The sequence below is a fragment of the Pogonomyrmex barbatus genome, unplaced genomic scaffold, assembly GCF_055798465.1.
Source record: "Pogonomyrmex barbatus isolate J1 unplaced genomic scaffold, ASM5579846v1 scaffold1, whole genome shotgun sequence".
In the NCBI taxonomy this organism is placed as follows: Eukaryota; Metazoa; Arthropoda; class Insecta; order Hymenoptera; family Formicidae; genus Pogonomyrmex; species Pogonomyrmex barbatus.
The window spans coordinates 25,075,691-25,102,991 of NW_028297098.1; the positions used below are offsets into that span (position 1 = coordinate 25,075,691).

A 27,301-nucleotide genomic window follows, 5' to 3' on the forward strand; every position below is an offset into this window, starting at 1 on the left:
ATAATATAGATGTATGTAGTAAATTGTTTTAAATCTTAATATCGATATTGTAATTATCCTATATAAAAATATGTGTCCACTTATGAAATTTATTAAGCATACGCCAATTACGATTTTTGCATACGCTTTAATTACGATAAGAATCGCATTGCATTTTGCACGACACGTTTCTAACGTCAAATAATACATCGTATGCATTCTTGTGAAATTTATGTAATACTTAAACACTTTCTATGCGACAGATTTTTCACCTACCAATATTTAAGCAGGCAATTCACACAGAACGTTTCTCATTCTCAATTGCATTCTTAATCCGGAAAGCGGTAAAGCGAGCAAATTACAAATATATCTAAAAAAAAGTTAATCGGTCTAAAAAAAAGTTAATTCACGATGAGAGATATATTTTACAAGACTCGTTAAAGAAACAATTGTCAGCAATAAATATGCCGGCGAAACGATATTGTAGTATATATACAACCCTCATTCCCTATTGCTTCGAGTCCTACATATGTATGTAGGTCGAATAAAACTCGCGAGATATTCGCATCGATAAATAGCCGTCGTTCGTAGATTGTTAATTGTAACAGTTAATCAGCCGTACGAATTGATAACTAAGCGAATGGCTCGTAAGAAATAATTGCGTTTTGAGAGATGTGTGATAACGCTTACGCATGATAACGACGTGCGGAGCGACGCGCGCTGTGTGTTGCTCGCCCGAACATCGACGTACAACAAAACAAAATAGTTTTTTACCCTACTGTGTCACAATAACAAATCCTTATGTAGATCACGCCCCAAACAATTTTTTGCCGTTATGAAATAGATCCAATTTTACGAAATATCACGACGAATATTTTCAGTGCCGTTTGAGCTGATTTTGAATGGCTTGTATTACTATATCTTTTTATATCTATTATATCTTATATTTATACGAATAATAGAGTCCTGTCTTATTTGATCGAGAAAATAGATTGAGAAAATAGAGAGTAATTTATTATAATTATTTTATGCCAAACCTTTGTATGTTTTTAAGACAAGAAAAATTATTTTAAATCTATTTAAAAAACTAATATTAAAAGGAAAGGATTATTCCTGTAATCTGTATTTGATAATTCATGAAAACCAAGTTCGCTAAGCAATTATTATCATGCATAAACTAATCAAATGTAATAAATGTTAAATGTAATAATCGCATGGCGAGTCGTACAATATTAATTAATGTTAATCATATATGCAAAATATACGAAATATTATCGATAAATAATTGATATTACATGTCATTTTTCAATATTTTTATATAAATACTTCAAGTTTTATTCAAGATTATTTATGTTTCATTGTGATATAAAGATTAATTGTTCTGTAAATAAAAATTTAATTAACTAAACTATCCAACCAATAAAATAAAACTATCTAACTAGAAAAATATATTCAAAAATTATTTTGAAAAACATAAATCGCAAAATATATATTTTATTAATAAATGTTTTATAATTACTTTATAATTATCATCTCGCAATTGTCACAATTAAAAAAAACCTGCGCATAATCATATTTGTTTAATTATTATATAATAAATGTCTAATATAATTTTCGAAATGTCGCAGTATAATTATTAATCTGAAAAAAACCAATTAATTGATATTTGCTAATAAATTTTATATTTGAAGCATTTTTGCCGCCAATATGTGTATGCGCTGGTGTGTGATGTGTATATGTGTGTATGTGTATGTGTGTGTGTGTATGTGTCAATCGATCGATCGATACAAGTGCGATGTGTTGATAGCAGCAACATGAATGATCTATTGAATGTTAGATAAATTGAATGAAAATAGTTTAGATATTGAAATAAAATTTTTTATAGTTGATTTGCCTTTTTTATAAGACAATAAATTTTCTATAATAAAATGTTCGATTCGGAGTATACTGCATTGAAACGCGGGTAAGTGTGAGGTTAGGAAAGCTTTAATATATCATTGTTAAATAAAAGATAAAGTTAGTAGCACATAGAAAAATATCAGTCAGACAGTCCTTATACAGGAAGTGATCAAGCCAAGCTAACAGTTTATAAAACAATAATTTTGCGTTTTTGATAATTATCAACTTGATCGATCAATTTTCTTACAGTTATGATTTTATTGTTTATATTTTTACTATTTCTTTTAAATTCCAGAGAACATAATGTTATTCTTCAAGAATACAATGATATTGTTGAAGAGCTTAAACGAGAGTTGGAAGTTTGCAAAGTAAACCTCTTTTCAAACCTACTTAATGTTTGATGTTTAAATTTATAGCGAAGCATATATGCAGTATGAATATATTTTTCAGACAGAACAAAACAGCATTCGTTCTGAGTTACAAGCTCTGCATATTGAGAATAAGAACAGCAGTGATGCTATACGCGATTACATTTCATATACGCATATGGAAGAATGTGGCAATCAGGATGCACACAATAAGATAATTACAAATCTGAAGGAGCATATTGCGGTCTTGCAGATGGAAAAGGATTCAGCAGTTCAGCTGTGGCAGGTGTCAATGAAAGCTGTGGATGCTTTGGAGCAAGAACTCAGAACTCGTCCAGTGGATAGCAGAGATATCAAATTTTATGAGGAACAGTTGAAAGATGTTAGACAATCATATTCGGAGGCTATAAAGGCTTTGGAGGGCAAATTACTTCAAGCGAAGGAAAATTTCATGAAGCAACAGTCTCTGTGGATGTCAAGCAAAGAAACGATAGAAACTCTGAAGAGAGAAAAAGAAGAAATACTGACAAGATTTCAAGAGCTTCAACAAAGTAGTCAACAGAAAGGTCAGTGATTTACATAGCATTTAATTTGAGATACGACAGAAATGATACGTTAGTAATTTTATTTAAAAGATAGGAATAGTCAACAGACAATACAGTCGTTAACAGAAGAATTATCTGCCGCGAAAGCGGAAATACAGAGGACAAGTTACTTGAAGTCAGATTTAGAGAGGAGATTAAACGAAAGCAGAAGAGTGGCTAATAATATTATAGCGAAGAATGAAGAAACAAAATGCAAAATGGCTGAGGCTCTCGATCTAGTAGAATCTGCGGTAAAAGAAAAAGAGTTTATACTTCAAAGGGAGGCACAGATTGCAGAGCAAAATGCTAGATTGGAAGCTCGATTGACTTCCATTATCGAAGAACACGCCGTTAAGATGCGACAAGAGACTGCTAAGTTGAAAGACGCTCATGAGCATAGTATGAAAAAATATTTATTAGAAATCAAAGAGTTAAAATCGGAATTGCGGGAAAAAGTAACATTATTAGAGCAATCGCAAAAAGAAACCAGATTAGTGGAAGAAGAACTGGAGAAAGTGCGTCGAGATTCTGAGGAATTACTGGAAAAATCAACCGCGAAGATTCTGACTTTCGAACAAGCGTTAAAACAGACAGATTCAAAATTAGAGGCTTCTAATGAAATATGCAAAAGACAATATAATTTAGAGATGCAACAGCTGCGAGAAAAAATTGCTAATTTGGAAGAGAAATTAGTAGTTTCGAATGAAAAGCTAAAGCAAATTCAACAACAAAATTCTACAAATATACGGGATCGCATTAAATTAGCCGATGAAAAGACCAAGGACGCAATCGATTGTTACGTTAATTTGGAAAGTCAATTGATCAAAGCTACAGATGATAAAGAATCTCTGACGACAGAATTGAAGACGCTACAGTTGGCTTTCGATCACGAAATACACAAGAGAGATTACGAACGATGCATGTTGGAAAACAAGATCCGCGAACTAGAAATAAACCTTTCGAAGGAAAATTATATGGAGAATAAATCAAGTCTTAATATTTCTCCAGTCCAAGTTCCCTCCCAGCATCATGCGGATACAATGAGCAAACATACTTTGGATATAAGGTAAATAATTTTATTATACATTTTCATTTACATTATATAATTCTATACTTCTACTACATAAAATAAATAAATAACTCTTTTGCTTTGGATGTGCCTAAAAATCAATGTTTTTCAGGGTTGAAAATACAGATCATAATTGGCAGTCTATGTTAACTGAACAATTAAATAAGCAACAGAAGCATTTCGAAAAAAAGATCAAAGAGATGACACAACATGTAACAAATCATCAAAAATTAAGTCGAAAGTAATAAAAAAAAATCTATTTAACTTTATTACTGTTATTATAAACCTGATTATAAATCTGATTGAGTGACAAAATCTGCTTTATTTTAAGATGGAGAGACGAAGCAAAATCTTTGACCGTACGATTTCAAGTCAAGTCTAAGGAATTACGTGGAAAAATTAGTTCGTTACGAAAAGAAAATGCCGAATTACAGAAAGCACTTCTACTTTGCAAACAGCAATTCAAAACGGATATTATTCAACATAGGTTTGTACTATAAAGTCTTAGCTAAATTGAATCATATAAAACTGGCATATTCTTATGACTTATGTCTCTCTCTTATTTGTGTGATTTTAGTAATATACAAGAATCTGAAACCAGGTGACAGTATCCTATATTGAACATAGGACACACATGGATGACTACAAAACGGATCTCTGCTGTAAATATTACAAAGCGACGGATTTTATTTACCAAAGAGATACAAATTGTAAAAAGCAACGTTAAGTCTTTCCTGAAATTATTTTCTACCTATCTGACAACAATGTTGACACAAAGTCTATTCTTTGGAAACAATGCACGCTGTGAATAAACTAGGAAACCAATATAACACCTCGTCTTCTCCTTGTTTATCCAACCAAGCTAATCCTTCCTTCATCATATAGTCCAGAGCCTTCTGCGCTCTATCCTTTTCCCATCTCAATTCCTTGCACAAGATAGACTTAGAAACATAGGCATTTGTGGATAAGCTAGCTTGACGTAATACCGCCGTATGGTCCATACTGAGTTCACCAGGTACTGACTGTACTAAATGTTTTCCTCTGCCAATAGGAACTACAGAAAAACCGTTTCCAAATATTCTCAACTTCTTTGCAGCAGCCAGCAAATCCTCATTGGTGATCTCCTGATGTTCCTTTCTACGTCCTCTGGCTTGGATCAAACGCGTTCTTAGCTCGTCCAGAGATATCAGGCCACCGTTTTTGTAATTGGTTGCCATACAAACTTCGACTATCTGCACAGCGAGCTCGTAGTAAAAATCGCCAATGCCCAAAACTGACCAAAATCCTTTACCGGACGCCAGCGGGTCCACACCTATCGAGGCGCACATCTCCGTAAATTGACGGCGAAAGTGCGCGTTCTTTTTTATCTCGTTCTTGTGCTTCGACGCAAATTCCTCGAGATTTACGCGGAACGTCTCCATGTGTTTCGTCATCTGCTCGAACTGGTTCTCCTGGATCTCCGTGCCCTTGTCGCGATACTTCTCCTGCTCCAACTTCTGCTTTTGTATCGCGCCCACCCCCGCCTTTCGTCTCATCTTCCTCCTCAATCAACTTGCCTCGATTGTCAATCTCGAATTAATTTTTTTCGGCGTTTAATTACTCTTGACGTATCTCGTTATCGTCCTGACAACTCGCCATCTAACCTATCTCTTCTTGGGAACTCGAATCCCCCCCGCCCTTTTTCGTGGAACTGTCAAAACCCCCCCGTACACTAGCGTCCTCAAGTTCTATTTTTAGGATATTGGAATTAAGTAGCCATTTACATTTTCTGACCCTGCCGATAAAATCCTATTCTGGTGTGTGTGTCCGTACTACTTCCACAATTTGTGGAATTTGTGGATCAAGAATATAATTATATATCTCAGTTACTTTTATAATTATTTTTTAGTGAATTAGCCAACTACAATAGTAACACAACATCAATGTCATAGTTTTCCACTTAACAACGTAAATGCAATATAACACGTGTGTTATGTAATAATTATGTTATTTCTTCCCTTATAATTATCAAAATTTTAATAGTTTACGTAAACTTTTATAAGATTAATGACCTAATAATCTAATTATCTGATTTTTAATAATGCATACTTTACTATATTTTATATAATATGCTTTAATCAGTAATATGACTTTTATTAATATTTGCATGTTCCTACTAATTATTTTCAATTTAAAAAAAAAAATATATATATATATATATATATAAAGACATCGTATTTTTTTTCTCATCGAAATATCCTACATAAATGCAAATGCTAACTCGAGAATGGATATGGAAAAAAATTTATGAAAGTTATACTTACTATGTCATAAAATGTATAATAATAAAGTATGGATAATGATAGATTCATTTTTATTTTTAATTATATTTTATTTTATCGTAAATTTTCTGACGGAAGCAGTCTTCAAACAAGTAAAACACGACAGTGCGTACCATTAATATGGAATAAAGTGACACATCGCGATAGTATCGTATACAGATATTTGCGTATTCATTCTAACGCTATCGAAGGATTCCCGCGATGAAATCTTTGGATGCTGATGTTAAAAACGTATGGTTGGATGTTGTTGTTCGAGGATGCTGGCAAGTTTCACCGGGAAAATCGCGTCCGCGAGCGTAGATGTCTTTAGGATCTTTTCACTTCTCTTTTTTTTTTTTTTTTTTTTCAGATACTATCGCGATGTGCTCGTTAAATAGTCGCGTGTACTCGAGTGTATGTCGAGTCGTGTAATACAGCAAAGCCGAATATTTTAGCGTAATAAGTTGCGCGTGCTATCCGTAATGCTTGTGTGCGGAGACGGCGAATTCGGATTCTCGTCGTGGCAGCGAATACGACTGCGATTTTGATGATTCGCGCGGATCATGCGACATCATGACAAACACACAGGAAAAAAAATATAGTGTTCCAGAATAATTTACATATTAGAATGCGCGAGAGCGAGAGAGAGAAAGAAAGAGAGGAGAGAGAGAGAGAGAGAGAGAGAGAGAGAAAAGAGAAAGATTATCATTAATCTTTCAATTTTCTCTTTCTTTCTATACAAGGATATCATATACTTTAAAAATGTTCGCTGTGAACGAGATGCACCAGTTCTTTGTTCGCGTCGCGAGTGCATTCCCATTAAATCTCGCAGAAGTTGAAAGGCTAGAGTGGAAAGCGCGATAACGATCGATCTCGGAGGAGTTGCCCGCAGAAGTTGGATGCATGCGAGAGCGGAAAAGATATATTCTTTTTTGGAGAAAACGCTTTCGAATAAATATAGATCCATTGAGAAAAGCGTGCGCTCTTTAACATACTCGCAAATTAATCGGGAAAGACATTCTCTGAAGAATATATCATAAATACTCCGAGTCGATCGTCCGACCGTGATAATAATCGACGTTGTAACCCGATATCAAGATTGATTTCACAGCTCGCCGGGATTGACGACGTTGAGAGCGAACGCCGAGTTCGTTTCACCCTTCTGGCCGATCGCACGTGCCACATATTGACCGACGTCGCTCGCCATGCATGTCTTGATGCCGAACTCGAAGGACGTATTGCCGTCTGAACTGAAGTGATATCTGCTGCTCGTCTCGGGGATTGCCTTGCCATCTTTCAACCAAGTCACTGGAAAATTTTTAACACAATTCAACTTTGCTTACTGATGCGAAAAAAGAAGATTCAGATGAGAATCGTTATAAGGATAAAAATTTATATTTCTCTCCAGATAAGCTGTCAAAAAAACAAGAATATTTCGTATATGTAATTAATTATAAGGTATATTTTATGAAAAATTTTGTTGGATTTAAAAAAAAAAAATTACTCGAATATTATTTGAATATAATAAATGATCTAGAAATGCTTAGTGCTCAGTCTACACATTCGGTGTCCTTGCTCTGTGTAAAGCCATTTTACCTTTCAAAGGCGCGGTATCAGTCTTGCACGTGAAAGTAACCGATTCGCCTTCACTCACTGTTGCAGACTGCGGGAATGTCGCGAACGCTGGGCTTTTCGGCTCTTCGTTTGGAGCTGGAAGAAATGGACAGAATGAATGAAAATGAAAATAAAAAAAGATTAAGATAAGAAAGGAAGTAGAATTAAAAGTAAAATCGAAACGAGGAACAAGGCTCGTCTTCGCCAATTTTTCTGTGATACGATTGATAATAACTAAAGGCGATCTCTCACCGAGTACGCTTAACGTGCACGACGAGTAGCTCTCTCCTGCATCGTTGAAAGCTTCGCACGTGTAAGTGCCGGAATCCTCGGGGAATATCTCAGCAATGACTAGCTTGTAGATGTTTGCTTCATTAGTGTACTGGAAATCTTTGCTAGGCTTAATCTCCTTATTGTTGTGCAGCCACACCACGTCGAACTTCTTCGCACCGATTATTCGGCAACTGAGCGTCACAGCCTCGCCGTCTTTCACATACTTGCTTGTTAAATGGTCCACGATCTTCGGCGATTTGTCATCGCTCTGCTTCTTCCCAGCAGCGTTCTCCACGGCTAAAAACAAATCGGATTAAGCGTCACGCATCTTTCTATGTTTTTTTAACATTAAAAGTTTCTATGTGTAACCATTTTTATTTTTTAAAATATTTTTTTTTTTTTGTTAACGGTACGGTTTTGAAATTTTCTTTTTATTAATTATTCTCTTTATTCTAATGGAATATTGAGGTCAGAAAATATTGTAAAATTTTATTCTTTATATTAAAATAAACGTTAATTTAAAGAAATAAAAACGATAAAAAAAACGATTGATATTTCTAATGAAATATAATAAAATAATATAACATAAATTACAAAATAAAATTAAAAATGATATTAAATATCTAATTGAAACACGTTAAATTACATTTGATTGAATTATTATCTTTAGGTTAGATAGTATTAGATAAGAATTGTAAAAATTCTTACCTTTTATTGTCAGTTTGCAGGATGTCGTATCACTGCCAATGCTATTAGTTGCGATGCACGAGTACTCGCCTTCGTCCTCGGGGAATACCTCATTGATTGTGAGAGTGGCCACTCCATTCTTATATTTCAGATCAACGATCTCTGACGAGCTCAATATCTATAAAAATTTTATTTCGTTTATAAAGATATAAATTGCTAATAAAAACTTTCCTTCCTTTTATACGAATTTTTAGTACATTTTTAGAAATACCTAATTATTTTCTTTGTGTATCCATTAAAAGTAATAGCAAAATTCTTAATTTAGTTGTCGTGAATAAATTTCGAGCTTATGTACCTTGCCATCTTTACTCCAAGCGATTTGCGGTTCTGGATCGCCATCGACTTTGACGGTGAGTTCCAAATGTTCGCCATCGTTGATTGTGAGATTTTTCAGCTTTTGGATGAATTGCGGCGGTCTCATCGAATCATCTGACGGTTCTTTAATACATATACATTTTCATATAAGATTAAAGATTACATTAAATGATCCAATCATTAGAGATATGACATGGTAAAGCGATATACTAACGGATAAGTTCTTTCGTGGTGCTCCTGGATCGAGATGGACTGCCAGTAGAGTCAAGTTTCGAGCCGTATTTCTTTATGCTTCGCTTATCAGACGTATCGCTGATTTTAACACTATCCTGAAATTATATATTTAAAAACATGTCAATAATGTTGTTTTTTTATTCTTACCGAGAGTCCTTATTTGATTTTATTTTTAAAAAGTATTATGAATACTTGCATCTGTACTTTTAATTATTTTAAGAGGTTTTTCACCTCTGCCGACTTCGAAAAATCGCCAATGATTAATATAAATATATTATATTATTTCGTGTATATACCTTATATGATGATGAAATCGTCGTGGAATTCTGTTTGCCATTGTATGAAGAAGTGAAGCTGCTATAATTTTGTCCTTGGCTGGTTGTGGAACTGTAGCCACTATAACCGCTGGACTTATGGATTGTCACAATTGGCGGTGGTGCCGGTTTTAATGGTTGCTCGATGAACCTTCGATCTTAAAATGGAATAATTCGTTTTAAAACAGCAATACAATATATTCATATATAATTAGGTTATTCTTGTCATAAAAGTCACGAGATTTATATTTCCTTGCAAAAACAAATTATAGCAAATCTAAAAAAATGGGATGATGGAAAAAATGAAAAAGCTAATCCAACATAAAATATGATATACTGTACAAAGATAATAAATGTATAATATTTCGAGAGAATCGTTATTTTTGAGGTGTATCTAAACAAATGGACTTTTATAATTATTTCAATATGATTAATATAAAAAGATTGAAATATTTCATATGCGGCTAATATAATAAGCTACATACGATTTTATACATTTATGATTAATAATGTGGAAAAGCTTGATGTAAACACAAAAATAAAATATATCTATTTAACGGAACATTGCTTGTAACAACAGATGGAAAGGATAGCAAAGGGTACACTCTTAAACAGCTCTACCTCCGGAATGTAGGAGGTCGTGCACTAATTTTACTTGCTCCTCCGTTTCTCCAGTGCCTACAAACAAATGCTTAATGAAGTCTGTTTCGTTAAGAAACTCAGTACAAATTATAAAAAGAATATTTTCAGTTTCAAGAATTATCTCAAGTTATTCTCGACAATAATTCTTCAATTATTTATAAAAATAAGTTTCTCTGTCAGTTTAACTATTCTATTCATTTTTGCTTGATGTTCAATAACATGCTCATCTCATACCTTCTACGATGACCACGCAACTGGTCTCGTCCTTGCCATGCTTGTTGGTAGCTACACAACGATATTTGCCACTGTCCTCTGGCTTGCAATCGATAATTTCCATTGTGACGACGCCGTCAGCATTGCTCATGGGATAATTGTATTTGGACAACTCCTCCCTGTCTTTGTACCATTTCACAGTGGGTGGTGGATTGCCGCTCAGGCAGCAGAGCAACTTGCAAGTCTGCCTGATTTGGATGACACGTGGCCGCAGCAGGAACGTGAAGCTCGGCGCCGACTCAATCATCTCTAACCACACGTTGTAGCCAAGCGGTTCTCGTCTGCGCACCGGATGCAGCTCGGGCCTGTACTTCGGAATTTCTCTTGGCAATGCTGAAAGAGCGAAAACATCCTTATTTTTTTTATAAAATGTAAAGCAAATAAAACTATTATCAATTATATTGATAAAAATAACTGAAATATTATTAGATAATTCATCACGAAATACGTCGATACCTCTTCATATGTTATATAAAAGTATTAAAGAGTATGCAATATAAAGTTCAAAGTAGTTCAAAATTAATATTATAATAAATTTAATATCATCTTTCCTAAATATAATTAAATTATAGTTATCTAGATATACTTAAAAACTATATTAGAAATATCAATTTATAATAAAAATTTTAATTTTCCTCCAGACTTATGTAAATTATACGGTAAAATTTTGATGGCTTACGTTGTACATTGAGGAAAACAACTTCTTCACGATAGCCATAATGATTCTCCGCGCGAATAATGTACTCTCCTCTGTCTTCCAACTTGACTCTGTTAATAATAAAGGTGTAATCATCACCGTGGTATCGCTTCATGAATTTGACGGATTGCCGCAGTTCTTGGTTGTTATGCGACCAACTCAAAGTCGGTGCGGCAATCGCAATCACGCGACAAGTGAATTTCACGCTCTGTCCTTCGTAGGCGAATGCGCTTTGCGGTTTGATGACAAATCTGGGCGCTGCTTGTCGGCGATCTGCAAAAGCATAATTAATTGAAAAATTACCCATTAAGACAATTTTAATCACCTTAGTGTTATTTAAAGCTGGTGTTAATTTCTAGTTACAAGACATATAAAAAATATACAGAAAATTAAACAAACATTTCTTTTTTCGGAACATTTCTATTATTTAAATTAAATAATATCTTTCTTTTGTTAAAATTGAGCAAACAGTTCGTAAATATTTATATCTCTTCGTGTTCTACAAAATCAACGATATTTTTTATATCTCTTTTCTTCATCTTTTAAAATTAATTATGATTACATATATTAATTTTTTACTTACCGAAGCAAGAGTCGTAAATTCTGTATTTCTCGATTAAGAGTTTTCTGAGCGACGAGTACTCGGCTAGGCGGCCAATGGGAAGGACGTACTTGTCCCAATTCTCGTATTTGGCACGTAATCTGTCACGAATGCTGAGATAACGACTGTTGGCAATTGGATTGGTCCATTTACTGTGGTCGCCGGTCAACCATGGATGAAGAAGACATTCATGTGCGGTCATGCGCTTCCTGAAAGGCAAGAATGACAATAATGTGAACGAAAGAGTAACGGAACAATAAAGAAAATGTATTCTCTAAAGAAATCTGTAAAAAAGATAGTAGAACGCACTCTTTGTTTTTGACTAGTAATCGCCTGATGAAATCTTTGCCCTCTTCGGAAACGTCGCGGAATGCTTCCTCGTCAAAGTCCCAGTCGCATGCTTTTACATTCTTCAAGGTCTCAATGTCGTTGTCACCGGCGAACGGCGAAAGACCACTCAATCTGCGCAAATGCATTCTAGTCGATAGAGTTCTCTCTTTCTTCAATAAAATTCTGTGCATTCTTTGTGAATGCATGCATATGTCTTATAAATATTTTACTTCAGAACTCATATAATAACCAATAACTCCAAGACTTCATAATAAATGTATTTCAAATAAAATTTAAATATTTAATTACTTTGTTATAATTGCGCGAAGTGGTAATCTTACGACAAAATTTACTTACAAAACATAAGCTAATACACCGCAGGCCCACATATCGGTGTAAAAACCGACCGGCTCGCGTTCGACGATTTCGGGAGCAGCAAATTCAGCCGTGCCCGTACTGATCTTTACTACTTCGTTCGGATCAAGTTTAGTAGCCAAACCGAAATCAATCAGTTTCACGTTGGTGCTGTTACGAGTTTGGCACATGATATTTTCAGGTTTAATGTCTGGAAACAATCACATATTAATTAAGATAATAAGTTTAAAGTAAATATTAGTTTTAACAATTATAAATAGCATTTAAGAAAATATCAAAATATAATTAAAATAATGAAAATAATAAAATATAATTAAAAATCTAAATTATCAAATCTAAGTAAAATCTTCAATAAATTTCACGTGTGTCATAAGAAAGAAAAAAATTCATTGTTAAAATAACAATGTCTTACCTAGGTGAATGATGTTCTTTTCATGCATATGCTTGACGCCCTCACAGATCTGCCTCATGTAATTAATGACTTCCGCTTCGGACATGGTATAACCCTCGGCTGTGATCCTCTCAAACAGTTCGCCGCCAGACAGGCTAACGAGACAAATGATCGAAATTAAGAATAACGCAAACCCGTCACGATCCGCCGTCGTATTTAATAGAGAACAATCCTCTTGTCTAAAATGGATACTTACAACTCGAAGATCAGCACCATCTCGTCATCGTCCTCAAAAGCATCGTGTAAGTTGATCAGCTTGGGATGATGCAGCTGATTCATAATATCAATCTCCTTCCTGATCAGCTCCTTCTCCATTACATGCGATACCGGGATGAACTTGGCGGCGAAAATGTTACCCGTGGTTCTTTCGCGGCAGCGGTGCACCACGCCGAATGCGCCCGTGCCGATCTCCTCCAGGATGTCGTATTTGTCGTAGACCGACGTATGCTTGATCTCGACCGGTTGCGGCACGTATTTGCTGTACATGTCAAATACGAACTGATCGTAATCGCGCGGCTTCTCGTCCTCGCGGCCGCGTATCTTCTTGCCGGTCGCGTCCACCTCGTACTCCTTCCTCTTGAATTCACGCTTGATCACGGCCTTGGTGGTGATCAACGGCGTTACCTCGCTCGGATCGGAACGGCCGTAGATGTTCTCCGCGCACACTCGGAAGTCGTACTGTTGCCCCGGGCTGAGACCGGTCACCGCGAGCGTGCAGAAGCGAGTGTTGCCAGCGCGAATCCAGCTGCTCATCGGGTGCTCGCGCTTTTCCACCACGTAATTGGTGATGTTGCTGCCGCCGTCCCAGACCGGTGGCTTCCAGCTGACCGCCAGGGAGTCGTGACCGACGTTATCCACTTGCGGGAATCTGGGCGGATCTGGACGATCGCTGATCTGTATCTTGATGATGGCCGAGTCCTGACCGAGGTCGTTCTCGGCGGTGATGCGATACGGGCCAGAGTCCATGCGGCTGCCATCGCGTATCGTCAGCACGGCGTGTCGCTCCTTCACTTCGACGGCGTAGTGTCCACCGGACTCGATCACCTCGCCCTCGCGCACCCATGTGATCTTCGGCTTCGGATAGCCAGTGAATGGGATCTTGATGACAACGTTCACGCCCTTGTCGAAGAAGGCAGTGTCGCGGAAACGTGGCGGCACGTTCAGCTTCGGCGGTGTCTTGATGAAGAGCTCGCCCTTGGTGGACTTTACGCCGCATTTGTTGACTGCGCGGCAGAAGTACTCGTCGGCGTCCTCGCCGAAAACGTCGTGAATAATGAGATTGTGAGTCTCACCCTCGGAGTAAATGTTATAGCGAGAACCGCTCACGATCTCGCGGGCACCTTTGAACCACGTGATGGTCGGCCTCGGTGTGCCAATGATCTTGCATTGGAAGTGGGCGTTGTGATTCTGGATGCAATTTACCTTGAAGAAGAAACGAGAAGAAGAGAATTATATTTTTTGAATAAAGTGACATTATTGTATTATTTTAAAATTCATTCCATAATAATTGTTTATAATCAAACAGCAAGCTAAAGAAATACGAACCTTGTTGAGAGGTTGAATGATCTCTGGAGGCTTCGCCGCCTGCGGATCAACGATCTTCACGGAGGTCGAGGCCTTCGACTCGGGACTAAGTCCTGCGATGTTTTGAGCAAATACTCGAAATTCGTATTGCCTTCCTTCGATCAGGTTGCTGATATTGATCTGCGTCGGCAGGCAAATGCTGACGTTCACGCGCTGCCATGCCTGACTGCCGACTTCTCTCTTGTCGATCCAGTAACCCTGGATTTTGGCGCCGCCATCTGTTTCCGGTTTCTCCCAGGAGAGATTGACGAAGTCTCCGCCAACCTCGATGACTTTGGGCGTGCCGGGTGGTCCTGGTGGATCAAACGGCGCCTTGGCTTTGATCGGATTGGTGCCCTCCAACGGTGGTCCCATGCCGTTGTCATTAGCGGCCATCACCCGGAAGAGATATTCCTGGCCCTCGGTAAGGCCCTGCACGACGAAGGTGGTGTCTTTGCAGAAGGAGGATACAATGATCCAGTGAGTGTGGCTGACATCGCGACGCTCCACCACATAATGGGTGACTCGAAGACCGCCATCGTACTTGGGTGGATGCCAGGATAAGGTGCACGTGTGCTTGTCAATATCGGAGACATCGAGCGGTCCGGTCGGTGGTCCAGGCAGTCCAGTGATGTACACGTTGAAAGACGCGCTGACGCTGCCACTATCGTTCGAGATGGACAGGTCGTAAATACCAGCGTCATCCTTCTGAATATCCTTGATGAAGATAATGAGGTACTCGTCGAACACGGTATATTTGATGTGCGTAGTCTCCACGATTTGGCGGCCGTCCTTTTTCAGAGTCACTTCCATTGGTTGGTCGCCACTGTAATAAATCTTGATCTTCGTGTTGTCGCCCTCCGGTAGATAGAGATCACCCGGTATGCGCTCGATGCGTGGCGGCGTACCGATCTTTAGCCTGCATGTGGTCGCGGCGACGCCGAGCGGATTCGAGATCTGGCAACTGTAGTCACCGTCATCAGCATCCCACACCTCGGATATTACTAGTCTGTAGATGCCGTTTATCGCCTCGGCACGGAAGCGACCGCCCAAAGTGATCTCGCGGCCGTTCCTCAGCCATCTAAACAAATTAAGATTATAACGATAAAGATTAAAGTTAGGAGGTAATAACAGCATAAGAATAATATGTAATTTATTACAAGTATTAATTCTTAAGAAAAATTGTAATTTTTAAATATAAACGTTTAAATAAACGTTTAAGTTGTAATAAATTATATAATAAAACAATCTAAAAAAAAAAATCATATAAATGAAATCGATTTAATTGTTACGATGTTCAAGTCTAATATTTTTATTTTTATGAACTAAGTTTTATTTAATAATAAATAATAAGAATATTATTTCAATTAACCTGGCAGTCGGCAGAGGTTTACCCGTGGCCTCGCATTCGAGGACGAGAGTCTTGCCAAGCGGTATAATCTGACTGATAGGCAGATTTCGGATAAACTCCGGTTTCTCACCACCCTCGACCTCGCAGATTTTCACCGGGGTGGTGCACGAGCTCGGCTCAGACCTGCCAGCTGCATTTACCGCAAAAATTCTGAACTCGTAATCGCCCCGTTCGATCAGATGCATAACCGTGTACTCAGTATCTACGACATTGTATTCGTTGCACTTAGACCACATCGCGCTGCCCACTTCACGCTTCTCGATTATGTAACCGGTGATCCTGCTGCCACCATCGGACACGGGCGGCTCCCATCGCAGGTCGACGTAGTTCTTGCCGACCTTAACGACTTGCGGCGTGCCAGGTGGCGATGGCACATTAAACTTGCTCTTGAGTCTGAACGGCGCAGACGGCGGACTCGGCTTGCTGAAGCCGGCCGCGTTCTTCGCACGAATTCTAAATTCGTATTCGTGACCGCTCATTAGGCCGTAACACACATACGTGGTGTCTTTGAAGAGATAGTCATTCGCCACCCGCCATTGCATGTCTTCGGCAGGATCGCGGAACTCGATCTTGTAACCCTGTAATTGAGAATAATGTAATATATTACAAAATATTTATTAATATTAAAAGTACAAGTTTGAAATAAATTAAAATTCAAAAAAGCTAACTATATAAATATATTAGAATTTGTTAATATTAAAAGTATAATCTGAAATAATTTATAAAATTGAAAAAATACACAACTGTATATATATATAGCTATATAAAAAAATATATAACATATATATAACATATATATAAAATGATACAAATTATTAGATTAATAATTCATATCCTGTAGTTATAAATTCTATTTACACACCTGGATGCGGGAGCCACCATCGGATAAAGGTCTCGTCCAGACCACCGTGGCATTCGAGGTGTCCCAATCGATGACTCGTGGCTGTCCGGGTGGATCTGGCACTGTGAATGGGAATTTGGCCGTTATAGGTTCATCAGCCTGTAGCGGATCAGATACGCCGTACTGATTTTCCGCTCGTACGCGGAAGTTATAAGTACGATTCGGTTCCAAACCGATGACGTCATAGTGCGTGCTTCTCACAAAGCTACTGAGCTTCACCCAATACTAAAAGAAATCCGAAAGCAATAAAGACATTTTATATCATAATGAATAAAAACTAATGTTACCTTTTTGATCAATTTATTTAGAATTATTTCATCGAAAACTTACACCGGCTGGATCCAGTTTCTCGACAATGTAATTCGTGATTGGTGAACCACCATCATCGGAAGGAGGTTTCCACGTTAATGTGCAGGTTTCCGGAGTGATATCAGAGATGTCCAAAGGTGCCAGAGGTGGCGATGGTTTGTCTAAGAAAAAAGTTATTTTATAGCAACTCATGTACTGATAAAATCAAAATGCTCAATAAAGAACTATTCAAAATTACTATTTTGTTACTTTCTAAATATAATTCTTTAAATTTAAATCCAAGGTACTAAAAAAAAAATAATAAATATCTAGAAGTTAAAGATTGATGTATAAAGCGAAATTTACCGACGACGAGGACCTTGCATGAGGCGGAATCTGTGCCGACGGTATTCGTGAGATATATCGTGTACGTGCCGGTATCCGATCTTTGCGCTTTCTTGTTGATGAACTGTGAGGCAACATCGGTGGTCTCAAATTTAATCCTTTCGCCAGTGAGAACTTCCTCGCCGTTGATGGACCAGCTCGGTCTCGGCTTGGGGTTAGCTGTATATGGTACCGTAATGGTGAATGGTTCTCCAGCAATTACAGTCATATCACGGATGCTGAGATCGCTCGTGATCTTTGGTGGGACTGTAACGAAAGATTGACATCTTGAATTATATCTGATTCTCATTAATTTGTGATAAATTACGATTAATAACAATAGAAAATTTAATTAAAGCAATGATCTGAAAATGTATCTGTATATCTGTATTTTCTCTTTGTATTCTTAAAATAAAACATTTAAAATATTTATTAATATATGAGTTAATTAAAAAGTTATTTAATATTTAATATTTACATGGTGCAGCGCTGGCACGAATGATGTCGGAATTGGAGCTCCATGGTCCGCGACCGGCAGCATTTTCCGCAGCCACGCGGAATTCATAATCGTGATTCTCAATGAGTCCGGTAACTCTGTGAGACCAACAAAAATCGTTACAATACCTTGCTAAAAACCAAAGATACCTCTCGAGAGCATATACAAGTCACTCACTTGTAAGTAGTATCGTGTACCAAAGCTGGGGTAGCCTTAACCCATTTATCCTCGTTTAGCAAGCGCTTCTCAATGACGTATCCGAGGATCGGAGAGCCGCCGTCGTGACGAGGCTTGGTCCAAGTAATGGTAATGCTGTCCTCGGTAGTTTCTACACCACGAGGTGTTCCAGGTGCGCCCGGAGGATCAAATGGATGTCGCGCCTTGATCGGATCGATCGTTGTCGCTGGATCCGACGTGCCGTATTGGTTTTCTGCCATTACCCGGAATTCGTAAACCTGACCGACCGTCAGATTTCTGACTCGCACAAATGGTGTCGTGACGTAGCTGCTCACCTAAAAATTTCTTTCTTTTAGAATCTCCGACACTATATTCAAATTCAATGCCAATTAATTAGTCTTTCCTTTCCGTCTTTTTTTTTTACCTAAATTTTATGATAATCTCAATTATATAATATTTACTTTAGACCACGTAGCCGCTTTCGGTTCTTTTTTCTCGATCACGTAGTTAGTGACATCAGCACCGCCGTTGTCTTTAGGCGGGTTCCAGAAGAGAGTGAGGGCGTCGCCTCCGAATTCATCTGCACGAAGATTCTCAGGCGGACTAGGACGATCGAGAACCTTGACGTTGACGGTCGCTGTGTCAAAACCAGATGAGTTGCGCAGCTGAAGTCTATACTGTCCTCCGTCCGAACGTTTCGCATTCTTCACTACCAGGCTGCAGCGAAAGATTATTCAGTAATACAACATGTACAACATTACACTAAACTTTATCTAATAACTAACTGTAATAAAACAAAATTCTAAATCCAAATTGTATTGTTTTGTTTTTAAATTTCTTTATTGTATTGTTTTTAAATTTCTTTTCAAACTATCTTCCTCATAATAATTATAATATTCTCTAAATATTATAATAACTAAAATTCAATTGCATGATGTTCAACTTTAAAAATATTGACAAATTAATAAAATCTTCATATCTCGTTTTAATTCTCATTTTCTCAAAAGTTTATATTAATTCCAGAGTTATATACCTGGCAAAATCATCGGCCAGCTGCTGATGCACACGTGGATCGGTTTCGTCTTTAATGACATCGTTCGCAAACCACGTGGCGGTTGGTTTGGGGAAGCCGATATAAGGTACATGAATAGAGAAATCTTCACCGGCACGAACAGTGATATCGCGAACTCCACCGAGGTCCATGACCGGTTTGTTGGGTTGTTCTTCGATGATGATCGGATTGCTAGGTCGACTCGGGTCGCTGCTGCCGACGTCATTCACCGCAAACACCCTGAAGAGATATTCCTCGCCCTCTTTCAGCTTCGGCACGGTGTATACGTTGCTCGGTATAGGCGCGCCGTTTACATCTGACCAATCGTCATCACCCTTGGCTTTCTTCTGAATAATGTATCCTCGGATCTTCGAGCCGCCATCGCTTCGCGGTGCTCGCCAGCTCAGAGTCACTGAATCTTTAGTTATCCTATCGGCTTTAGGCGGTTCGGGTGCATCAGGACGCACTACAAAGTTAACGGTAATGTTGTTACAGTTATTATAGTTACTGCAATTTAATAATTAAAATAATCAATATTATTGAATATAAATAAAATTAGGAATTAAAACTATTAATAATATTGAAGAACTGAACAAAAATTAAAACTAAAATGAATGTTAAAGGAAGATGTTCAAATTATAGCATTTTGATGAAGATATATTTTTTTTACAATTAAATCGTATTTATTAGATGCAATGAATTTGATGCTACAAATGCTTCGAAGCATTTCTTGACGGATTAATTGATACAATTCTTTGTTCTGATTCGTCAATCGAACACTTCAAAACATTTATAATGAAATGTTGATCGTATTTATTATAATGTGATAACATGATATTGGAGTATACTTACGGCGTTGGTGTCCGGCTGTGATCGGTTCAGTAGGCTTGCTAGGTTTTCCAGGTCCAGCCTCATTGACAGCGATCACTCTAAACTCATATCGCGAACCTTCGTGGAGATCCTGCACAGTGAATGTCGTATTCGGTGTTGGGTAGTTGTTAACTTTCAACCATTCGCCACCACGCTCGCGCCTCTCCACGTAATAACCTGAAAAAAGTAATGCAAATAATGTATATAAGTCATTATATATAAAATATGGATTTCGGCACAGGGTTTCACCAATAAAAAGGAAATTAAAATCTTCATCATATATATCTAAACTTTTAATAATTTTCTCAAAAGGAAACTTTTTTTAATATTAATTTAAATATAACATATATATAAATTAATATATATAAATGCCACAAAATATTTACTTTTACCTATATAGATATATAACAATTAAAATAATTTATTGCGACAATTTACCAGTGATAGGCTTTCCTCCAGTATTGATAGGCGGATTCCACGAGAGACTGCAGCTGTTGGGAGTGTAACCAAGAACCTCAGGCTGGCTTGGCGCATCTGGTGGATCGTAGGGACTCTTGGCGACCACAGGCTTGCCCTCCAAGGGCTCCGATACTCCGTACATGTTCTCGGCGCGGACTCTAAAGACGTACTTCCTGCCTTCAGTCAAGCCCTTTGCTGTAAAACTCGTCCTGGGAACATATCCAGGTACTTGTCGCCAATTGTCAGAACCGTAATCTGAGACTTCGACAATGTAGTTCGTAATGTCGGAGCCACCGTTGTCCATTGGTGGGTTCCAGGACAGCCCGACGGACTCTTGCGTCGTGCCGGTGTATTGTAGAGGACCCTGAGGTGGTCCAGGCTTGTCCACAACTATTACTTCAATCTCGGCCGAGTCCTTTCCGTGCTCGTTCGTCGCGGTTATAGTATACATGCCACTGTCATCTCGCACAGACTTCTCGATAAGCAGTTGCGTTCGGTCGCTCTTGGTCTCGGTCTGAAGATATAATAAAAAATGAAAAAGTGCATATAATACCAATAACAAATAAAGACTGTTCACTTGACTCTGTATAAAGATTAAAATAAGGATTCTGTGAGGCAAGGAATAGGATAAAAAATTTATAATTTATTAAATACAAAAGAAGGAAGGCATTACGAACTAACATTTAAAAAAAAAAAAAGAATTCTTTATAATTATTTTTTAATAAAAATAATTTAATTAATAAGTTTCAATCGAGTCAATTAATTAAAATAAAATAAGAAGATAAACGTACAGATAGACGAAGGGTCTCCATAAGTGATTTTCCATCCTTGGTCCATTCGATCTTTGGCGTGGGAGCGCCAGACAATGGTATGTTGACATTGATCGGTTCTCCAGCGCGAACTTTGATCTTGCGTCCGATTAGAGCGTCTAGATGAAGCTTCGGCTTTTCTTTCATAGGTTTAGCCGTGAATACGGACGAGGTCTCGCTTGGTTTTCCAGCACCGGCGGCATTTATAGCCGACACACGATACTCGTACTGATGACCCTCGGTTACATGATCATCGTAATATTCAGGATATCTAACGGGTTCCTTGTTCTGCTTTATCCAGCGACCTGTAGCACGATCGCGACGCTCCACGTCATAGCCGATGATCTTGGAGCCACCATTGCTAATAGGCGGAGTCCATTTGATTTTGATGTGATCCTTGTCGGCATCCACGCATTCTGGTTTGCCAGGTTGTCCAGGAGCAACTGTACAAGTAAAAATACGTTAATAAAGAAAAAAAAATAATAAAAAAATAAAATTAGCAATATATAGACAAACATAATTTTTTATAGTTATAAATTTATAATTACGTATGTTTGGAATTTAATATTCTATTAAAATATTAATATTCTAAATTACAATTATTAAAATATTATAATTAAAAAAAAGCTCTGGAAATTTTAGATCCTTTTTAAAGATCATTTTTAAAAACGTAATTAATATTCTTATAATTATTTTAGAGTTATTTATTTTGTGTGTATATGTATATAATGTGTATATATATATATATATATATATATATATATATATATTTAAATATTTTTATATCAAAATTATATATATATATATATATATATAAAATTTTGATATAAAAGTATTTAAATTATAATTTAATTATAATTCAAGACTGACAACATAAATATTTTCAAAATATTCACCAAATTGATTCTTGGCAACAACAGATCGGTCAGTAGTCAATGGTTCGGAGCGGCCCTGAAGATTTTCCGCAGATACACGGAATTCATACGTGGTTCCTTCAAGCAATCTTGGCACAGTAGCATGATTATATTTGGGATTAACATGTGTAACTGCTGGTACCCAACCGCCGCCATGCGTGAGATCGCGTTTTTCAATGACATATCCACTGTAAAAAAGAAAAGAAACGTATACGTGAGAAATTATTTCATATGTTATTATTATAATCTTTTCTCCTGTTTAAATAAAAAAAAACTACTTTTCCTGTAAAATTTACTTACGTGAGTTCGCTGCCTCCATTGTCTTTAGGAGGCTTCCACGACAATGTAACGGACTGGCTGGTGATTTCCTCATACTCTAAAGGACCTTCCGGTGGTCCCGGTTTATCTAGGACGGTTACTTGGAAACTGCCCTCGTCTATACCGCTGCTATTTTTCAACAAAAGATGATATAATCCCGAATCGGACCTCTTGGCATTGACAATGTGGACGATCGTGTGATAACCGATCGACGTGATCGTTGTCCTGTCGTTGGAAGTCAATTCGTTGCTTCCTACGCTCCACGTTGCCTCCGGCGTCGGCTCGCCGACGAAGTCGATGTCCACGTGAAAGATGAGTCCAGCCTTAATACGAACGTCTTGCAAGGGTGTCTTGATCTTTGGAGCCACTAAAGAAATTTTAAAAAATTGAATTGTTTATCCAAAGCAAACGAGTATAAATTAAAATACTTTTAAAATTCAAAATATTATAAAATAATAATAAAATTTAATAAAATTTAGGAATGTAATGTTGTCTCGCTATAATTTTTAATCAACGCTTTTCACTTAATTGAATGAAAATGTATAACTTACAATAACGAGGTTTCGCAGTGACAAGATCACTGGGCTCCGATGGTTCGGATTGACCGGCGGCGTTGACAGCAATTACACGGAACTCGTATTCCTGGCCTTCCGTCAAGTCCGGAACAGTCGTGCTGTTTTGATCTTTCGGTACGTGCACTGCGTTTACCCAGTAAGGACTGCCCTTTTCCTTCTTCTGAACAATGTATCCCGTGATCGGCGATCCACCGTCGTTCTTCGGTACCGGCCATTGTAGATCCACGTGGTCCTTGTCCCAATCTGTGATTTGCGGTTTGCCAGGCGCGTCTGGTTCATCTGAAAGTCAGACATAAAACATATATTTATAAATAATATATTAAAATGTTTCAATATATTATTACTTGTTCATATAAGTTTTTAACTTCAAATTTTATGGTGTAAAATTTTTTTCACTCACCAAATTCGTTCTTTGCAATGATGCTCTTCGTTGTCTCAAGCGGATCGGATTCTCCGATGTTGTTAACAGCCTTGACACGGAATAGATATTCTTTGCGATGAGTGAGACGGCTGACTTCATGACTAAGTACCATACTCATGCCGGCGTCGGACCAAGTTCCACGGGACAAGTCCATCTTTTCGATGACATAATGCAGGATAGGACTGCCACCATCGTCGAGAGGATGTCCCCAAGTTAAATGACAACCCTCTTTTGTGACATTGCTGACTTCCAAAGGTTTTTCCGGAGGTCCTGGTCTGTCGAGGACAGTGACTCTTGCACTGGCGCTAAAAATTTAATTGTTTGTTTAATTAATTATCATCAATATTAAATTATATCAGTAAAAAGCAATTTAATTCATCATAAGAATTTTAATAAAATTTAGTTAATTTAGTTAATTTTTCAAGTACCTGAAATTGCCATGTTCATTTTCTAAAGTTAGAGTGTAACGTCCAGTATCACCACGGACAGAGAACGGAATTTCAAAGGTAGTTTCAGTATTAGTAGTGTACATCTCGTGACGAGCGTCGGCCATAATTTGAACTCCATCGCGACTCCATGTTGCCTTCGGTTTAGGTGATGCCACGATAGGAATGTTGTAACTAATTTTCTGACCCGCACGAACCACCAAGTCGTTCAGCAAGTGTGTATCGAACGAAGGAGCGACTGCAATTAATAACAAGAAATTATAAATATTGAAGAAAAATATTGTTAGTTACTCTAAAAAAACAAGAATTTTTTTAATTTGTAGGAAAAGATTTATGTGCAAAAAGAAAACGTAGAAAAAGAATTTGTATATAATATCAAATCTAACTAAAAAGTAGTCTTAATTCGAATTATTTCGATTAATTCGAAAATAATATTAATAGAAAGAATTATATTTAATATTATTAATACTTTTTTTAAATGTATATGTATGTAAAAGAACATTATATATATATATATCAACTTAAAAAATATGTACTTTTAATATCTTTTTACAACAAAACTCTTTCTAAAATAATTTAATTATTTTATGCGATCAATTTCGATAAAAGTTCAAACTTACTGAAACGCGGTTTGGCAATGACCGGCATCGACGCGTCGGATGGATCGCCAGGTCCGCCCTTGTTGACAGCGATGACTCTGAATTCGTATTCTTGACCCTCAGTGAGATCCGGTACCCTGGCGCTAGTTTTATTTCCAGGTACTTCAGCGGCCTTTTCCCATTGTCCGAAACGAGGTCGCTTCTCGATGATGTAACCGGTTATGGGTGATCCACCGTCTTTTTTCGGCGGTGCCCATTCGAGATCCACGTGATCCTTGTCCCAGTCGGTGGCGACTGGAGTGCCAGGTTTGTCCGGTTTAGCGAACGGATCTTTGGCAGTGATGGTGTCCATTCCGGTCAACGGTTGGGATTCGCCCTGTTTGTTGACCGCTCGCACCCGGAATTGATAGTCATGTCCCTCGATCAAGTGACCTACTTGCGCCGAGGTAGTATTAGCTTCGGCCACGGGTACCCAACGCATGTTCTCCGTGTCCATCTTCTCAACTTGATAGTACTGGATTTCGCAGCCGCCATCATCCTTCGGCGGTCGCCACTTCAGGGTACATCCGTTTTTGGTGACGTTATCGATCTTCAGCGGACCTTCCGGCGGTGAGGGCACGTCCATCACGTTCACCGTCAACGTGGCGGAATCTTTGCCGTTCACATTCTTGGCCACAAGCGTATAGACCCCAGAATCGGAGCGTTTGGCCTCCATTACGCGAACCTTGGTGTTATAATCTTCGTTGGTGATCTTAATACGGTCACTCGCCATCACTATGCTATCCTTCAGCGACCACTCTTTGCTTGGCGGTGGCTCGCCGATCACCGGCACATCAAAGTCGAAGAAACTGCCGGCGCGTACTTTCACGTCCAGCATATACTTCCTGTCAATCTTTGGTGGAACTACACAAAATACATAGTATGATTAATTAAACTGCATTAATTAATTAAACGTTAAGTGCAAAGATTACAGTATCAAATAGAATGTTTGATCAGTTCTTTAATTTCTTAAATTTCTAAGTTATAAAAATGTTGTGCTAAATTATAAAATAATATTCGATTTTTTCGAGTACACATAAATTTTGATAAATTGCAAACTTACGATTCTTGGGTCGTGCTATATGAGACTTTGATGCCTCTGATGGTTCACCAGGTCCAGCCTTGTTTACAGCCCTCACGCGGAATTCGTATGGAGTTCCCTCGACTAGATCATTGACTCTACCACGGTTCGTGTCGCCATCAACCTCAGCACATTTCTCCCATGTCGGACTGTACTTGTCGCGTTTTTCTATGATGTAACCAGTAATCGGTGATCCACCGTCTTCATCAGGACGACTCCATTGAAGTTCAACGAAGTCCGTGTCATAATCAACCACCTCGGGCGTGCCTGGCTTCCCTGGTTCGTCTATAAAAGATAAAATAATACAAAAAATATAAAAAAATTGACATCTTTTGAAAAGTTTGACATCTTTTAAAAATTTTGGATTCTAATAAACCAGGATAAATATTTTGAAAATAACAAAAAATCTTTAAAAACATACAAAATTAATATTTTAAAAATGTTTGTCTTACCGAATGGATTCTTCGCCTCGATGCCCTGCATGGCAGTGAGTGGCTCGGATTTGCCCTGCTTGTTGACTGCTCTCACTCTGAATTTATATTTGTGTTGTGGCGTCAGGCCCTCCACCTGCAGACTCGTTTCCGGTCCGTCGGTTTCTCCAGCCGGTACCCAACGACCCGTTGCCTCGTCCATTTTCTCGACGACGTACTTTTCAACTGGTTGTCCGCCGTCGTCTTCGGGCGGCTTCCACGAGAGCTTGCAGCCCTCGGCGTGCACGTCGGACGCGCGAAGCGGACCTTGGGGTGGACTCGGCTTGTCTATCACAGTTACCTTGACCGTGGCTTCATCTCGGCCGTTAATATTCTCAGCGATGACGGTGTACTTGCCGGATTCCGCACGCGTGGCCATTCGCACACTTAGGCTGGTGTTATAGTCCACGTGCTTGACTTTGACGCGATCAGTCGGTCGGACCTCCTTACCATTCAGCATCCATTTGGTGGTTGGCGGTGGCTCGCCCGTTACCTTGCAGTCAAAGTTGAAGTTTTGGCCGGCCTTGATTTTCACTTCGATCAAGTTAGTGCGGTCGATTCTGGGCGCGAGATTACGCGGTTTTGCGATGATGGTCGGCGTGGCGTCCGACGGTTCACCGGGACCAGCTTTATTCACGGCGCGTACGCGGAATTCGTACGGCTGGCCTTCGATGAGATCTGGTACAGTGGCAGACGTTTCATCCGCGGGCACTTCCAGTGCCTTCTCCCATTCGCCGTATTTATCTTTCTTCTCGACTATATAACCGGTGATCGGTGAACCGCCATCGTTCTCCGGCGGGGTCCATTTCAAATCAACATGGTCTTTGTCCCAGTCAGTGGCTCGAAGATCACCAGGTTTGCCTGGTTCGTCTGCGAATAGATGCAAAAATAAGTTAAGCTAATTCTTTAAGATTGAAAAAAATAATATATTCGTATTTTGTAATTTATATTTGCGATGTCTTTG

General features: G+C 38.2%; 3 protein-coding genes across 3 annotated transcripts in view; 1 reads left to right on the forward strand and 2 right to left on the reverse strand.

Annotated features, from left to right (window-relative positions):
• Positions 1 to 1,726: 1,726 nt before the first annotated feature.
• LOC105422668 (uncharacterized) lies at positions 1,727 to 4,729 on the forward strand. The gene is made up of 7 exons (XM_011632148.2): positions 1,727 to 1,942; positions 2,174 to 2,246; positions 2,329 to 2,812; positions 2,882 to 3,896; positions 4,012 to 4,140; positions 4,231 to 4,386; positions 4,477 to 4,729. Exons 1-7 carry the CDS (start codon positions 1,908 to 1,910, stop codon positions 4,502 to 4,504), a joined length of 1,920 nt encoding a protein of 639 aa, XP_011630450.2. The 5' UTR covers positions 1,727 to 1,907; the 3' UTR covers positions 4,505 to 4,729.
• lsn (vacuolar-sorting protein SNF8) lies at positions 3,885 to 5,592 on the reverse strand. The gene has a single exon (XM_011632147.2). The coding sequence runs from the start codon at positions 5,432 to 5,434 to the stop codon at positions 4,679 to 4,681; it is 756 nt and encodes a 251-aa protein (XP_011630449.2). The 5' UTR covers positions 5,435 to 5,592; the 3' UTR covers positions 3,885 to 4,678.
• A 657-nt stretch (positions 5,593 to 6,249) lies between these two features.
• The window catches only part of bent (projectin protein bent), a 92,792-nt gene continuing 71,740 nt past the window's right edge, over positions 6,250 to 27,301 (reverse strand). The window contains exons 112-146 of the mRNA XM_089085319.1: positions 26,320 to 27,207; positions 25,850 to 26,152; positions 24,769 to 25,650; positions 24,131 to 24,386; positions 23,682 to 24,007; positions 23,258 to 23,560; positions 22,689 to 23,073; positions 22,371 to 22,576; positions 21,457 to 21,917; positions 20,645 to 21,179; positions 20,189 to 20,383; positions 19,319 to 19,802; positions 18,747 to 19,002; positions 18,286 to 18,620; positions 18,091 to 18,206; positions 17,595 to 17,879; positions 17,271 to 17,410; positions 16,902 to 17,165; positions 16,001 to 16,617; positions 14,611 to 15,709; positions 13,262 to 14,487; positions 13,027 to 13,160; positions 12,597 to 12,804; positions 12,219 to 12,371; positions 11,892 to 12,118; positions 11,291 to 11,581; positions 10,573 to 10,944; positions 10,318 to 10,374; positions 9,679 to 9,854; positions 9,363 to 9,477; positions 9,129 to 9,271; positions 8,795 to 8,951; positions 8,066 to 8,383; positions 7,796 to 7,909; positions 6,250 to 7,507 (exon numbers count right to left, since the gene is read on the reverse strand). Of these exons, the coding sequence (XP_088941445.1) occupies positions 7,305 to 7,507; positions 7,796 to 7,909; positions 8,066 to 8,383; positions 8,795 to 8,951; positions 9,129 to 9,271; positions 9,363 to 9,477; positions 9,679 to 9,854; positions 10,318 to 10,374; positions 10,573 to 10,944; positions 11,291 to 11,581; positions 11,892 to 12,118; positions 12,219 to 12,371; positions 12,597 to 12,804; positions 13,027 to 13,160; positions 13,262 to 14,487; positions 14,611 to 15,709; positions 16,001 to 16,617; positions 16,902 to 17,165; positions 17,271 to 17,410; positions 17,595 to 17,879; positions 18,091 to 18,206; positions 18,286 to 18,620; positions 18,747 to 19,002; positions 19,319 to 19,802; positions 20,189 to 20,383; positions 20,645 to 21,179; positions 21,457 to 21,917; positions 22,371 to 22,576; positions 22,689 to 23,073; positions 23,258 to 23,560; positions 23,682 to 24,007; positions 24,131 to 24,386; positions 24,769 to 25,650; positions 25,850 to 26,152; positions 26,320 to 27,207 (12,230 nt within the window). The 3' untranslated portion in view covers positions 6,250 to 7,304. The remainder of the gene's footprint in view (positions 7,508 to 7,795; positions 7,910 to 8,065; positions 8,384 to 8,794; positions 8,952 to 9,128; positions 9,272 to 9,362; positions 9,478 to 9,678; positions 9,855 to 10,317; positions 10,375 to 10,572; positions 10,945 to 11,290; positions 11,582 to 11,891; positions 12,119 to 12,218; positions 12,372 to 12,596; positions 12,805 to 13,026; positions 13,161 to 13,261; positions 14,488 to 14,610; positions 15,710 to 16,000; positions 16,618 to 16,901; positions 17,166 to 17,270; positions 17,411 to 17,594; positions 17,880 to 18,090; positions 18,207 to 18,285; positions 18,621 to 18,746; positions 19,003 to 19,318; positions 19,803 to 20,188; positions 20,384 to 20,644; positions 21,180 to 21,456; positions 21,918 to 22,370; positions 22,577 to 22,688; positions 23,074 to 23,257; positions 23,561 to 23,681; positions 24,008 to 24,130; positions 24,387 to 24,768; positions 25,651 to 25,849; positions 26,153 to 26,319; positions 27,208 to 27,301) is intronic.

Coding starts and splice junctions, on each gene's coding strand:
- LOC105422668 (XM_011632148.2), top strand. CDS start 1,908: ATGTTCGATTCGGAGTATACTGCATTGAAACGCGG. Junction 2,247..2,328: donor GAGAGTTGGAAGTTTGCAAA/GTAAACCTCTTT, acceptor TATATTTTTCAG/ACAGAACAAAACAGCATTCG. Junction 4,387..4,476: donor ACGGATATTATTCAACATAG/GTTTGTACTATA, acceptor GTGTGATTTTAG/TAATATACAAGAATCTGAAA.
- lsn (XM_011632147.2), bottom strand. CDS start 5,434: ATGAGACGAAAGGCGGGGGTGGGCGCGATACAAAAGCAGAAGTTGGAG.